Source organism: Pleurodeles waltl, chromosome 9 (genome assembly GCF_031143425.1).
Source record: "Pleurodeles waltl isolate 20211129_DDA chromosome 9, aPleWal1.hap1.20221129, whole genome shotgun sequence".
In the NCBI taxonomy this organism is placed as follows: Eukaryota; Metazoa; Chordata; class Amphibia; order Caudata; family Salamandridae; genus Pleurodeles; species Pleurodeles waltl.
The window spans coordinates 1,172,652,581-1,172,669,159 of NC_090448.1; the positions used below are offsets into that span (position 1 = coordinate 1,172,652,581).

General features: G+C 45.8%; 1 protein-coding gene across 1 annotated transcript in view; it reads left to right on the top strand.

Moving 5' to 3' along the window:
• Nucleotides 1-15,876, top strand: part of SCFD1 (sec1 family domain containing 1) — a 354,775-nt gene extending 338,899 nt beyond the window's left edge. The window contains exons 24-25 of the mRNA XM_069209057.1: nucleotides 3,000-3,068; nucleotides 15,567-15,876. Of these exons, the coding sequence (XP_069065158.1) occupies nucleotides 3,000-3,068; nucleotides 15,567-15,590 (93 nt within the window). The 3' untranslated portion in view covers nucleotides 15,591-15,876. The remainder of the gene's footprint in view (nucleotides 1-2,999; nucleotides 3,069-15,566) is intronic.
• The last annotated feature ends 703 nt before the right edge of the window (nucleotides 15,877-16,579 follow it).

Consider the following 16,579-nt stretch of genomic DNA (forward strand, 5'->3'; position numbering starts at 1 on the left):
GATTCAGTGGGAGTCCCTGGGTTCCAGGAATGATATAGTGGGGGTCCACAGAACGCAAAAGGTTGGAAACCACTGCTGTATGTGAATGGCAGGTACTACCTTGGGTAGGAAGCATGGGCATGTACGAAGGGCTAACTTGTCCAGGTAGGAAAGCATGAAAGGTGGACAAAGTGAGATGGCATAAAGTTGTCTGACCCTGTATCCTGATGGTATTTGCACCAATAGTACTATCTTCAAAGTGAGGAATTGACTTGGGCAACTGTGCACTTGATTCAAAGGGAAAACAATAAGGGAAATAAAAGATGTAGGGCCATATGTACGAACACATTTTCCCATAGACACAGAATGGGCAAAACTGCTTGCTACATCTGGCCCTTAAATCCCTCTGAGGAACAAAGAACAGAGTGGGAAGAAACCTTTTAGAAAACGCACCACTATTGGCAATCTGTACAAAATGTCTAGTCTGGAGACATATGAAGATGAATAGGACAGCTAAATGGGACTGAGCTGTAACTGTTGCCAGACCTTGCTGTCCAAGAGCCCCCGCAAATCAAAGGATATAAGAATAGTGTCATCTAAAAGGATCTAGATCATCTAGCTGATGCCAGCACGAATGGATTTTAAATTGGATTCTCCATGCCCTATCAGGGGTGATCAGGATCCACTGCTCTAAATCTTCCTGCACTTTTAACAGGCCATCCACCAGGACGTGTAAAGCACACAACTGGGAGTGCTTCATGTCCCAGACGTTGCTGAAGTAATGCACAAATGGAAACTCCAGTATGGAGAAGATTGCCTCTGTCCCTTCAGCCTGTTGCCGCCATTCGTGGTCCTTGAGGGAAAGACAACTGAGGACATTTGGTCTCACAATGAGGGAGCTTGCAAGATAGGCAGCCACTGGGAAGACTTCCTGTTGCTACACCCATGTCCTCAGAAAAACTCACGCCTAACACTGAGTCTGCGTCCCCGCATCACCCTGTTTATTGTTATGGATGGTGGTGACATTGTTCAACATAATTTGGACGTTGCCACAGAGATGGAACAGAGAAAAGCCTTCCGGACACGATGGATTGCCCACAGCTCAAGCACACTTATATGAAGGCCCTACTCTGACACAAGCCAAAGACCCTGAGCGGTCGCCCAGATGAGTACCCCACCCAGCAACGAGACTTCCATGACCAGATTAGTCTGAGGGTATAAGGCGCTCAATGAACGTCCCTTGAGAAGCTTGTCAGAATCTATCCCCCCAGTGCAGATCCTGATGCACTGAGTGGTATGAGGAACCGACCGGACATACAAGGCCATGAGGCATAACAAATGCAACACCTACAGCAACAGGATTCGAGCTTGAGTCAGCCACATTGAAACCATTGCCCAAGTACCTGTGATCCTCTGAGGGTTATGTGGAGCACCACCCCCAATAAAGGTCAGCCTCTCTGTGAAAATGAGGTGAGACTTCTGGACACTGATGGGAAAGTCCGGATAAAGGAGGAGAGTCATCTTCCCCTGTTCATGGACCAGCTTTGGGGATTGTGCTTTCACCTGCCAGTCATCCAAGTACAGAAAATACATGGACTCATAACCTCTGCAGCATAGTCTCCATAGCTGTCAGCTCCTTAGTGAAGATGCTTACGGGTTGTCATCAGTCCGAACGGGTGGACCACAAACTGGAAGTGTCCAGACCCCCACAGTGAGCCATAAGTTGCGCTTGTGGCCGAGGAGAATGAATTAGTTGTCCTGGATGTCCAGTGATGCACTGTTTGTGCCAGGAATAATAAGATCCAAGTGCATGAAAACATATACTTTTTTCTGTTGCTTTCTTGGTTCATCTCCACATGCCCTAGTGGCGAGTGGAAGAGTACCAGAAACTGATGTCGGCTCGACAGCTGGCGCGTAATACACTAAGATGTAGTCACATCTGTGTGGGGGGAATCATGGCACCAGCTGGCTTTGCAGAGCTTTGGCTGAGGAAAAGTTTTCCAGACTAGTCTGGTACCTGGAAGGGTATTCATGAGGTGAGGAATCTGCATGATCAATCAACGTCCACCAGCAAATATTGTTACCAGAGGTGAGTACGTTTTTTCTTGGTGTACTGTAGGTTCTGCCAAAGATGTTTTGAATGTAGCCTTATAACATCTTGTGTTCCCCTTCATTGTGTATGGAGAATGCTAGTGGCCGGTTGATGCCAAAGCCTGCCACCTGCTGCAGACTCCGACTTCACCCCAGGACCCCTGATGCCTGTCAGCACCCTCTCACGCACCCCAGGAAAGCCCAAGAGCTCCTCCAAGGACATCTATAGGGAAAATAGAGCATGTTAATATTTAATATTCGCTTTTAAAGAATGTGAGAAAAGGTTGCAACTGTGAAGAACCCTCCATGCGAAGGATGCTTTCTGAGCAGCCCAGAGAAATCAGTCAAATCCTGATAAGCCGGTGCCTCCAAGCCTGGGGGTGCTGGAGGTTGTAAACGTTGCATGTGTTTGCCTAGACCTACACTGAAGCTGGTACCAGGAGTAGAGTGTTTATTCCCACCATATCACTCGGTGCCCCATAATAGACATTCTGTGCACTCGGCTTCACGTGGTCAATCTTAAAGGCTAGGAGGCTCACAGAGCTGTAGAAACTCATCTCAACGATCAATCCTACTGGAAAATGGATGGCTAAAGGATGCAACGGATTCCTATAACATTGCCAGTCTACATTCAGTAGCAGTAGCAAGCTGCTGTCAGTGAATGCAGCCATTGGTGCATTTGTAAGCCAAACAAGGATTGAATACTTAAAGTGCCCCGGCATGGTGTGTGATGGTGCACAGCATGATATAGGTTACAAATAAGAGGAAGATGCCCAAGATGAAAACTGTTGTTCCAGGAAAGTAAGTTCATGTTTATTTCTGGAATGTCTTCAGTGTGTTCACTGTCATGCTACCTGATTTCTACTTGTTGGTTGTGGTATCTGTCATTCTGCCTTCCTCATACTCTGTGCTTCGCTTGTATTTTACAGACCAAGCAGGGGAAGCATGTCCTATATGGCTGCAGTGAACTGTTTAATGCCTCACAGTTTCTAAAACAGGTAACTGACTACACACTGTTCATGTTTCACTGTGTGATGTAGGATGTTAAATGTGGTGTGCTGGAATAGACCTAGAGATCAGAGTGTCTTGCTTCCACACTATGAACCACAAAGTGTACAATCCTTACATTCAGCACTTAATTGGGGTGTCTCTCCGATGAGGCTTACGTACAGAAAGAGTTTAGCCTGATGCGATGTGTGATTTGTCTATGCATGAGTCCTCAGAGCAAACATAATTAATACCGCAGCGTTATTAAGGTAAAAGTTTGAGACCACATCAGATATCCTTCCATGCCTCAAGGAGGTAGAGCCATTGCCACGTTAGTCTCTATCCCTGGTGTGTCAGAAACCAGGGTGAGATATGTACCCTATTGCACCTGTGTCCTGATACGAAACATGTTCCTTAATGTCCTGAATGTTCATTGGCTTAGATCGTCTGAGAAAGGCCGCACTGCTGTGTAATTTAGGGGCGTTTTCATCCATATTTCCAGTGTTGAACCAGGTTGAGACTTACAGTTGCAGAGACAGTTTTCTAGGTTGAAATTTATTGGTTTGTAAATTTTGGTTCTTTTCATGTTGGTTTTGCCAGTTTTTCACCCCTCACCCTCAAGAAATGGAGTAGATGCACAATTGGAGGAAGACCCAGAGTGGTCATAAGTTGTAGGCAGTGAAACTGTCCCGGGGTATTTGCAGACAAGTTTCTGTACAGCATTGGCCTGATTTGCAAAGACAAAGACACTACATCATGAGAGTGTCACTGCTGCTTCAAAATGACCCTGATTGAAAGTGAGTTTTTCCATCAAACTGAGGGTGACCCATTGGAAAGGATTTGCCATCCAGCTGTTTCTCGGCCCCTGCATTGAGGCTACAGACTGGACATTAATCAATTTGAGTGCTTTGGAACAGCCACAACACTGTTCAGTGCAACTACCTTCACAGGATCACAAAGGTCAGTCTCTTTGAGGTTTATGTCATCAAAGGCCAAAGCCTCAGAATGTTTCTAGAAGCAAACTGTTAGCGATTCCGAGGTAGACCATGATAGCTGAGGTTGGCGCCAGTATCTGAGATCTTATGTACCTGAGAACTACTTCCATATCTGAAGCCTACCTCCATATCTGACCACTACTTCTTGTCTGAGATCGACCCCTTTACTTGTGATCTAAGTCCATATCTGAGGTCATCCTCAGTCTCTGAAGTGTGTATCAGAGGTTTGTCACCTTACCGGAGGTATACTGCTATATGTGAGATCTACCCCCTTGCCAGAAACTGACCTCTGAATCCGAGATCGTCCTTCCATTTCTGAGGCCGTCCTCCTTACCTGAAGTTCATCTTCATGTCCAAGGTCGACCCCCATACCTGAGGTCCACCTCCATGTCTAAGGTATACCTCTATATCCAAGGACTGTGTCTGAAGTCTACCTCCATTTGTGAGATCTGCTTTAGTATCTCAAGTCTGATTTTCTTTCTGAGATCTTCCTCTGTACCTGAGATCGATCTCTGTATCCGAACTCTACTAGTGCCTCTACCTGGAGTCTGCCTCCATATAGCAGGTTACACGACTTCTAATGTTATTGGAACTCCTGCACGGTGTCCTCCCCTATTATTAGGTGCCCAGCCTTAACAGAGTTCTCCTGATGTTGGGTTTTTCCTGTTACATTTAGTAGAAGAACGCCCTAGAAGGAGAACGTGCTCGACTTGTTGACTCCCCTGTGGCATTCCATATTATACGACGCATGCCGTAGGAGACCTGGACAGGTTTGTTGGCTCCCATTACTGCACTCGATTTGATGGGTTTCGCCTGTTAAGGGACAAAGCTGACTCCACCATCAAACATTTTAAAGATAGTAGGGCCACTGCTTGTTCTCTGGGCCTTTCCTCCCCGCCTTGCCAACTACCCCATTTCTACCATTCCTTTCATGGTTTTGGCAGAGCCTGTCCAGCCCTCAGAGGGGACCCGCCAGTATCGCCCACCGCATCTTCGCCAAGGTCAGCATGCCAGCCAGTGTATCACCTCCCCCCAGCCCACCTCCTTGCAGCCACATCTGCCAAACCTATTTAGTGTATCCTTATATGGCCACAGCCACTCAGTAGGAGGCAGAATTCACCGGTTCTATCCAGGTTGGCTAGCAACATTGTCAGACAGGTGGGTCCTACAAATTGTTAGCAAAGGGTACGCTTTACCCTTCTTTTCGGCCCTGCTGCACCTTCCAAAGTCCACCCAAAGGCTGAAGGAGTACCATCTCCTCTCCATTTTAAAACAGGAAGTGCCAGCCCTTTTGGCAAATGGGGCTATTGAGAGGGTGCCTGCACCAGAAGTAGAATGTAGTTGCTATTCCCTCTATTTTCTGGCATCCAAAAAGACAGAGGCTTTTGCCCTATTCTAGACCTGCTTCTTCTTAATGCCTTCCTCCAGAACGAGAAATTCAAAATGCTCACACTGGCCCAGGTCTGGTCTGCTGGCAGACCTGCAGGACACCTATTTCCAAATTTCCACAATCTCGTCCTCCTGGTCCATTGGCACTACCTGCTGTTCATGGTGGGAGAGGAGCATTTTCATTTTGCTGTGCTCTCCTTTGATCTCACCAGCGTCTCTCAGGTGTTCACAAAAGTAATGGCGGTGGTGACAGCACACCTTTGGAGGTCAGAGGTGCCAGTCTTCCCCTGCCTCGATGACTGGCTGTTGAAGGCAGGTTCGCACCAGGCAGTCGTCAACCACCTCCAGACTACGGCGAACCTCCTGTCATCTTTGGGGTTCACCCTGAACATGCCAAAGTCACACTTGACTCCTCCTCAGAAGCTGCGCTTCATCAGAGCCATTTTGGGAGTGGGTTAGTTTTATGCATTTCCCCCAGGAAAAGAGAGCCCAGGACATTCAGGTTAAGGTCCTGAACTTTCAGCCTCAGTTCTGGATTTCATTGAGATCGACTCAGAGGCAGCTGGAACTGATGGCCGCTTGCATCCTGCTAGCCAAGCACGCCAGTTAGCATATGCGGGCTCTGCAGTGGGGTGTGAAGTCCCAGTGGGTCCAACGTCAAAGTAACTTCTCTGACCTAGTCCAGATTTCAGAGGATATATAACAAAGAAACCGCAGCACTCAAAGTAAGTCCACAATAGTATCAAAGTATTCTTGAGTGAGAGTTCTTGGAGAACTTGTTGAATTAAATTATTTTATTAGTATGTATGAGCATCCGTTCTTCGCATGATCAAATGTGAATACAAAGACAGCCAACAAGTGTTTCATCCTTTCGGGACTTTTTCAAGGCTAATGTAGTCACACTAATCTGATTTAGGAGACTAATGCCGTGGAGAGGTTATCCAGGACTAGGAATTGTCATAATTCAGTAGTCACCAGCATAATGCCCCAACGAGACCCAATAGGGTCAACCAAAATAGGAATGGGGCAGGTACTGAGTTGTCAGATAACACAGTTAGTGAACTACCAAGATACTATTGTGGGTTTACATTGAGTGCTGCAGTTCCTTATATATGTTACTACAATGTACCTCGTCAGTCACACTGCTATGCACTCCGGTAGTAGAGCATAATATTACGTTCAGCACCACCCACATATTTTACAGTGCATCTTGTGTACACTTACCTGCCCATGTATTACCAGATACTATGAGGAAGTGCGTTCAGTAGACCACTACTACTGCTCAGTTTTGAAGATTCAGATTTCCAAGGAGACTGAAAGATCTGCAGTGGTGGTTACTGGACTGCAGTTGGGTCAGCGGCACAACCCTCTTCCTTCCCCACCCAGAGCTGACAGGGGTGACTGATGCATTGCTTCTGGGGGGGGACCACTTGAGAGAGGTGGAGATCAGAGGCCACTGGTCCCTGGTTGTGTCCCAGCTCCATATCAACGATCTGTAGCTGAGGGTCATTGCTTGGCCCTGAAAGCCTTCTTACTGTCCACCAAGAAGAGGCTGGTACAGGTGCTCATGGACAATAACACCACCATGTGGTACTGTAACAATCAGGGTGGGGTCATGGGCCCCGTGCCAGGAGGCTTTGAGCCTCTGGAACAGGCTGGACCACCAAGGAATCTTCCTGATAGCAAACCACCTAGTAGGCTCCTTGGACGACAGGGCAGATCAGCTCAGCCATTGGTGCCTAGCAGATCATGATTGGCAGATACATCCATAGGTGGAGCAAGGTATCTTCTGTGAATGGTAAGCACTGTGGCTCAATTTGTTCGCCACTGGCGAGAACACGGAATGTCAGCACTTCTGTGCGTTGGGAGTTTCCAGCGCGTGTCTTGTTCAAAGATATGTTCTGTTTCAAGTGGAACTCGGGATTTCTGCATGCCTTTCCACTGATAGCACTCTGCCCAGAGTTCTCAAGAAGATCAGGACCAGGGGGCCCAAGCCGTTCTAGTGACTACGGATTGGACACAGAGAGTTTAGTTCTAGGACTCCTGGGCTTTTGCATATGTCCTCCGATCAGGCTGCACTTCTGGAAGACTCTGCTGTTGCAGCAGCGGGTTTGGGTTCTCCACCCGGGCCTTCGCACTTTCCACTTTCATGCATGGAGATTGAGTGGCGACAGATTAACACCGTCAGTCTGTCTCAATGCCTGTCATTGGAACAAGCTATGTGGTTTGGTGCAGCGCGCATCAGATGGATCCCTTCCATGCCAAATTCTCTGACATCTTGTTGATTTTAGTTTTATCTCTTGCCCGTCAAGGTCTTGATTTGGGCATGGTTAAAGCTCATCTTTTAACAACCTTATGGTTCCCTGATCAGCTCTCATTGTTTGTCACCCTTTGTAGTGCGGATTTTGAAAGGGCTACAGAATCTGTTTCACACTTTTCCTTCTGTGATAACCCACTGGGAACTCAAACTCGTCCTTATTTAATGTGCACTCCATTCAAGCCTCTCCACAGCGGTTCCTTGACGCTTCTTACCATCAAGATTGTATTCCTCATCGCCATCATCTTAGCACGGCATGTGAGTGAGCTTCAGGCTCTGTGTCTTAATCCACCATACATCCCCTTCTTCCCTGACAAGCTGGTTCAACAGACTAGGGTATCCTATGTCCCAAAGGTTTTGACGCTGTTCCATGATGGTCAAGCTATCACCCTGCTGGCATTCTATTCTCTGCCTCACCCCTCTAAGGAGGAGGAGAGACTCCACCACTTGGACCCCAAGAGAGCTCTGAGTTTCTATATATAGCGTACCAAAGAACACCAGGTGGACAATCAGCTCTTTATTCTCTGGTGCGACAAAATGCAAAGGCGTGCAGAAGCGTACCATCTCCTGCTGGATTGTGTTTGGCATTAAGATCTGCTACACAGTGATGAAGAAGCAGCCTCCAGAAGAACTGCGGTCTCATTCTACCAGGGCCAAAGCTGCTACCACTGTGTTAGCACATGGAGTCCCTGTCCTAGACATATGCCAGGCAGCTATGCCCCCCGCCACATGTTCAGGAACTATTACTGTCTGGGCAGCTAGGTTTGCTTGGGGGGATGGGGGAATTTGCCTGCTAGGTCCTTCAAGGCCTTTCTAGCTTGAGTCCATCCACAGACCCACATCCAATTAGGTACTGCTTTGGTAATTCTTCAACAGGTGAGGACTCTGCAGCTAGACATCTCTATCAGAAGAATAGATTATTTACCTTATGTAGCGCTCTTTCTGGTAGAGGCTATAGCCGCAAATCCCTCACTGATACGCCCTTCCTCCTTGTTCTGTGATTGGACTCTACTCATTACTAAGGCTCCAAGTTGTGGAATTTGCACACTAGTCTGGCAATTTGCTTTTGGGGCTGCACATCTGGGGGTACGGATAGCCTTGAAAGCAGGTGACATATACATGCAGAAGTAGCACATTTATGGGCTCTGCACATCATTTCCTGACCGGAACAGCATCAGTGTGGAGCAATATGGCACCTTCTTTCGGTGTGCAGAGATACTACAAAAAAGTTTCTCGATTCTGTCTAACGTATGACAAATATTCAAAAGGTGATGAATCTCTGGCTAGCTAAGTCTCTACCAGGAGGATTGTTACCAAAGGTAAGTAACTTGTTCTTCTGTGACATCCAGTGGTTAGAAGCGCTCACTAGGGGACCTGGAGAGGTTTTTCTGTCTCTGCAACATCTAGTTGTAAGAGCATGCCCTGGGACGCCAAACACGAGTTCATGATTCCCTAGGCTTTCCATTTATGGTGGTGGCTCTCCATGTGGCCTTCAAATTGTCACCGCTGCTCACTGGACTTAAGCGTTTTGTTGCCTGTCTGCCTCAGACTGGACGTTTCCTCTTGGGAACTAAGGCTCACTGGATCTTCTCCCACATATTGCTATACCTGCACTCCGCACTAGCCACATGAGCATTGGCTGCCACGGGGCATCCCCTTTGCCACAAAACCTCCGTCCTCCTGATGTGCAACCTCAGCATGTTTCCTTGGTCTTTGTACAGTGCTTCATCATGCGGTTCACTTGGCTACCTGTATACCAGTCTTTTTGTGACTTGAAATTGGCACCTTAATACTGTAATGACATTTTCCAGTTGCTACTCCTTCACACAGAATCTTTATGTGAACTCCTGCTAAGGTGTCAGCATGGTTATCAACAGTTTGAGAGGATCATTTCCATAAGGTTGGGTCCATAAGAAAGTGAAATCAGGATGTGTCATCCCTTTTTGCCCACCATTTCCTCAACAATCATCTTAATGGATGCCCTTCCTTCAGAAATGGCCAACAGAATGGATAATACTAGTGCTCTTATTTAAAATATTTCTTAATTCCTAGGAAGAGTTAAAGTTTAAGTGAGATTTTAGAACTCTGATTTTTTAACAAATTGATAAATAAAGTCTTAAAGCGGTAAATCTGCAGCATATTCATTCTGTAGTCCCTTCAAGATGAAGAGTGGCCAGTGTCTCTTGATATACACAGTACATATTTTTTCCCGTCTATCAAATGCTGCTGCGGGAAACAACTCAGAAGTGTTGTAAATGGAAAACATTTCCAAGTTGTGGTTCAACCATTAGACCTCTCTACTGCCTCCCAGATCTTCACAAACATAACGGTGGCCATGGTAAACCATATACACCCACAGATGTTTGTTTTCTCATACTTAGATCAAAGAAGTTGAACAGTTCATCGCACAATTGCTGTGTGTGCTCCAAGGTCTGAGTAGTGCATGATAGAGGCGATAGGGAACGAACCACTGAAAAAATCTCGCTGGTGGAGTTGAGTTCTGAAAATCTTATTTACAAACAAATTTGCCTTGGCAGATTGGATCAGCTTTTTATAAAATTATAAAGATATCTTGAGGTCTGATCCAGCTTTCAGGGCATAACTGGTTCGTCAAAACCTCTCTGGATTTTTACAGCCAATTTTGGCTTCTCTCAAGGAAACATTATACCAAGAGGCTGATGGAGAAGCCTGTTTGTGCTGAAGGTTCTGATGAGGGGGTGCAGTGCCTAGGTCGGATGTCACCCAGTCAAGATAGTTCTTATAGTCATTGCTCACTGGACCATCTCCCATTGAGGATTCCAATGATCTTACAGTGGCTATAAAATGATTTACTCATAATTTTGCCCATGGGCGTACCAGTGCGGGACGACTATTAACCACGTTCAAGACATGGTCCTCCCTCTGCCCTTTAATCCTAATATGAGTTAGAAAATGTTCGGACCAAACCTGGAAAACAACGTCCGCTCACATCACCAAGCCCTGCGAGGCATATATCAGATCCAGCATACGAACATCTTAACGTGTGCTGGCGGAGAAAGAGGTCTAATGCTGATACTGTACTGATATGATATGTATCCTGCGCACGGTTAGGAAAGAAGGGGTCAGTGTGTGACACAAAGGAGCTAAAGCATTAGCCAGTGTGTCTGCAAAACCGGATCAAGGCCGTGGGAGCCAGTAACATAATATGTCACCAGTGAGGCTCTGTCGGAGAGAGCAAAGGAGAACCCTAGCAGGTCTGCTGATGGAAATGGATTTGGTTTTATAGACTTAACGTTCATTATAGCTCACCCTCCTCCTCTCCTTATGTAGGGTGAGGTTGGTGAAACATCTTATGGCCATCGGGGCAAGCAGCACCCAGGTCAGGCGCAGAATCCTCCCAGGTCCAAGATAAAGAGCATATCTAATGCATATGTGATTCAGAGCGTATCTAATGCATATGTGATACAGAGCCTATCTAATGTATATGTGATACAGAGCCTATCTAATGTATATGTGATACAGAGCCTATCTAATGTATATGTGATACAGAGCCTATCTAATGTATATGTGATACAGAGCGTATCTAATGCATATGTGATACAGAGCCTATCTAATGCATATGTGATACAGAGCGTATCTAATGCATATGTGATACAGAGCCTATCTAATGGATATGTGATACAGAGCGTATCTAATGCATATGTGATACAGAGCCTATCTAATGCATATGTGATACAGAGCCTATCTAATGCATATGTGATACAGAGCATATCTAATGTATATGTGATGCAGAGCGTATCTAATGTATATGTGATACAGAGCCTATCTAATGTATATGTGATACAGAGCCTATCTAATGTATATGTGATACAGAGCCTATCTAATGTACATGTGATACAGAGCCTATCTAATGCATATGTGATACAGAGCGTATCTAATGCATATGTGATACAGAGCCTATCTAATGTATATGTGATACAGAGCCTATCTAATGTATATGTGATAAAGAGCGTATCTAATGTATCTGTAATGAGCACCTCATGAATTTCTGCAGCATGCTTGACCAACAAGCGTGTATTAATTAAAGCGCAAAACAATTCAGCTCCATGTTTCTTGGGTGAAAGAGCGACATGATTCGACAGAGGATTGGAAGTGACCACCTCAGCATTTGCCTCATAGTGTTTTACTGTCCCTGAAACCTGCTCAGCTGAAGTACTAAACTGACCAGCACCTAGCCATGACCGACCTATGTTTAATAAAAGTTTGCAGGTGCACACAAGGGGCAGCAGACTGTGGTTTACAATCATTACCAGCTCTAGGAGCATGGTTGGTGCTTTGTGCTGTCAGAGTGCAGGTGTGCTTGCCTTTAGTGGAAGCCAAAACAAACGTCAGTGTGCCAGATACGAATGCAGCTGGGCACCTAGGAACACACCATGCAGGGGGACATTTCTGTCCCAACAGCCAGACTACAGTCCACTCCCAGGGACGACTTTTTCCTGCTCCCCAGTTCCATCAGCAGTACCAGAGATTCCAGGGGTACTGGAGGGTCCTCTCCTACCTACAAAGGCAGCCCTCTGCCTCTCCTGACTTTCACTGCTCTAAAGGGGAAGGTGGTGGCAGAGGCCGTGTCCACCAGCAGATGCAAGGTCCTCGTCCTGTTCTTTTACAAGCGGCAGCATCCACCGAGCCTTCAGGGGTGATATTCAGCAGCAAGAATCAAATGTTTACTGCCTGCGTGGGATATGGTTATTTTCTCCCAATGGGACCTTGAGATTATTCCTTGTGCTCCACCTCTTTGTCCTTAGCTCCCCATTTTACCACAGATAGTGGGTAGACATCGGTGGAAAAAGTCACATCTTAGCCGCAGAAGTCCAGGTGCTGCTTGCGACGGGGGTGTGGGGAGGGCATGCGATTGAGTTTCTGCCTGAGGCACATAAGGCATAGGATGTCACTCCAGGTACTTCTTGGGCCCCTACAAAGACAGGAATTTCACGCCATTACTGAAAGTGTACTTCCATGCACCAATCCTGCAGTCCCACAGGTATTTCCGCCGGTTTGTTGCAGAGTCAAAGTACTTCCAGTTCACTGCACAGCCTTTAAGCCTTAGCTGGCTGGGTGTTCACTAAAGTGCTGCCGGGGGGCATAGGTTATCTTTGCATGTCAGGAATGCACGTATTCCTGTACACCAACAGCTGGCTGATAAAGGTGGGCTTGCCTCACTTGGTGTCAGACCAATTTGAAACAAGAGTTTCATAGCTGTCTGCCCGGGATTTTCCATCAACAAGCCAAAACCCCATCTTCAGCCTGTGTGGAGGATTAACTCAAATGCCTGTAAGTGCATGATATTCAGGCTATAAAGCTGATGCTTCAGGCTTGTGCCTTGGTTCTGGCCCAGATGCTTTTGATACTGCTTGGTCTCCTGTCCTCGTGCATGCCGCTGGTGGCTTCTGTTGGCACGTGTGAGCTCTACTCTGAAACCTTCGCCTTCAATGGGTCTAACACAGTGTGTGCCTTTCTGGTAGGTTACAAGATTCCACGTTACAAATCACAAACAATCATCCTAATTTATCAGTCACTTCCCATCGTATGGTGCAGAATTTTCTGGCTAATAAATTGATGTCAGCTCAAAGGAGTGGCATCTATATGTGTGTGGCTCTGTGTGATTATTTCCAGAGGTGTGACCGACAACCGTGGGCTGAAACTCCTCCAGCCCTAGTGGCTGAACCGCAGCACTAGCGCGGAGGAACCTCCCACCACTGGGCCGCAGCAGGATGACCCACCCTCTGCACCCCAGGCTGGGCTGTGTGGCGCCTGCGTTCCCAGAACTCCTCCAGAGGTCCCACCACGGACTCTGAGGCCACAATCTGCCAATACACTGGATCTAATCCAGAATGTTACCTTGACCCAGTGTGTAGCTATAGGTTCTGTTCAAAAGAACATTCTTAAAGGTAAGTAACTTGTTCATCTGGTCGTACGTCCTAGTAAAATAACCAATCCACTGAGCCACTTAATGTGATTGCACACTTTCGCTTTAGCAAACATTCAGAAGGGGATTGAGTTACTTGTAGGTCCCAGTGTTGCAAGACCTGAGCTGTTTTTTGCGTGCAAATCTCACCAAGTGGTCTAAAATTACATCCATGCTCTCAGCCTCTGTGAATGAAGACAAAATAAGAAATGATTGTAGATATTTATAATAGAGTGACAGGCGTAAGAAGTGGTTGGGCATTATTGCTGTCTGATTGTGTGGTGCAACTGGGAACTTGCCGAGTGTTTTGTACACGGCCAGGTTGTAGAACGTAGATGTGGGTGAGTGTTTCGTGCCTCAGCGGTTTAACAGATTTTGGAAATAAATGAGCATTGTACCTTACTGTGTTGAAAATCTTGGAAGTGAGCATTGTTGGTCTCCACGTGAGTGGGTGGCATTAGGAGAGGCAGATTATTTTCTGCTTGACTAGGTATTACATTTTAGAAGTGGTGTTGTTTGGGTGTCAGGGGTATCTTAGAAAAAGCAGTTGATCCTAAAAGCATCTGCAAGTTGTTGGCTGCCAGCTGTGTGCTAAGTCTTAAAACCAGCTATGCTTCGATTGTGTCTGGCACTGTGGCATATCCAAGACACATCTGTGTGTTGTTTGTGTCTGGCTGTGCAATAGATCCTAGCAGCAACTGAGCATTGTTTGTGGTTGTATACAAGATCCTAGAAGCCACTGTTTGTTGTTTGTTTCTGACTGTGTCGGAGAGAAGGAACTGTGCATTGTTTGTTATGTTTTAGAAGATCCTAGGATAATCTGTTTATATTTTTCTGCTGGTGGTGGAAATCTTACAAGACACTGAGCATTGCTTGTGGTTGTGTAAAAGATCCTAGAAGCGACTGAGCTTTGTTTCTGCCTGGCTGCCTTGCAAATCCTGGAAGTGATGGAGTATTGTTTTCGCCTAGCTGTATAGTAGATCCTAGAATTAATTGAGTGCTTGTGATTTGTGGGAAAAAAAAATCTTGTAGTGACATTATTTGTCTGTTTTGCTGGCAGGTTATGCTTAGAAGCACTAGGTGTTTTGCGTTTGTCCCTATAATAGATCTTTGTTGTGATGTGTCTGTATGACAGCTCTTTGTAGACGTGACTACGTTGCATTTGAATGTGTAGAAGATGGGTGTGGATGGTTTTTCATTCGACTGAACATGCGCAGCATATCTTAGAAGGAAGTGTCTGAGGAACTGTAGTTGATTGAGCAGAGTGAGTTGTTACAGCACTGATGATCTAAACCTTAGGTATTCCGGGGTCGATAAATTGAGTATCATTAAATTGTTTAATAGTTATTTGCAGCACCTTAAAACTGCAGTAGGGAGTGCTACATGAGAACAGTTTATTTACCAATGAGCATAGATTTTAAGAAGTGTAGGAGAGCCCCCTTTCCTTGGCCCGAGAATTTGAATGACAAATTCTCTATAATCCCAGACATCTGGACTCGTTGTTATATGGGTGTCAAATGGGGTTCTCCTTTCTGGTTTATATTTTAGTATTTATAGGGCCCAACAAGCTCTTGTTTAAAATTCTTGAAAACTGACTGTTGAGGTCATATGGTCATACTTGAAAAAATAATTTTATTCTCAAGATTAAATAGTTCTGTACTTTATTCAAAAAGATAGCTGAAACGTAGTCAACAAATTATGTATTGCGATTATAAATTTTTCAAAATGTTTCTTCCTCAGTGTCTTTCAGTTAACCACAATATAGTTGCTATTATTTTGTAGTTACTTTGTAATGCACTGTGATAGATGTTTTTGTAGTCCTGGAAAAATCGCCTTATATCTCCTTTTTTCTAACCTTGTATAGCTCTCTCAACTTGGACAGAAATAGAACCACAGATGTCCACTGCCAGAATTTCGTGGGACATGGCAGTTTCTTCAGGAATGTGGAGAGACCAGACTGCGTTTGGGAACGTTGGGAAACCACACTCTTCCCTGACCATGTATTGAACAACATGGTGAGAACAGACTCTGCCCCATCTGCTCAGTAGCCCCTCAGAATGCTTGCAGCCGAAGCTCATCTCTTAAGCTGGACATTAAGGGAACTCCGTACGTGTAGAGCTGTGCATCGCAGATGGAATAACATTCATTTCTAAAATAAATATCCAAAACCCCTACTTCAGTATGAGAATACTTTCATTACTTTGAGCGCCAAAAACCACAGCATTGTCCTGTGGCACTATCACCAGCGGATGAAGATGTCTGGAAGGAAGGTGGTGACGCTGGAGCTCACGGAAAGAGCCTGGTTTCTCTTACATGCCTCACCCTCACCAAGCACTGTCTTTTTGTTTTCAAAACATTTGCTTTTATGATGATAAACTGCATTCACTTTACCTAATTTATCCATTACTCAGTTTATCCCCACCGCCCACCCCCACCCTTGTTCCAACAACGTCCACTAGGAGTTATGCATAGTTCTGAGTCCAGGCTCAGGCGTGACCCTGGTTCCAAACAGATTCTTCATACTACTCCCATTACCCAAGGTAGGGCATGTTCTTTACTTTGACCCTTCTCTAAGAGTCCAATAGTCTTGTCTCCTTCAAATGAGTGTAGTTGTACATGTGCCCCTTCTTGAGATGCAGTAAGGAAAAGGTTATTATGTCAAGAATAAATGCAGTTTTTAGTTGGCTAAAATGCAGGAGAGTGTTAGTGTATTGCACTTACACAGACAGATTGACCCTATAGTCTCTCCACTGGTGGACGATCCACTCAGCCTCCTATTAGGGGAGTCTTGTGAGACCGCTTGGCTCCAGATCTCCTTGATGATTACTGCCTCTTTGCATGATTGAAGAGTGCACTTGGGTCCTATATTGTCCAAAG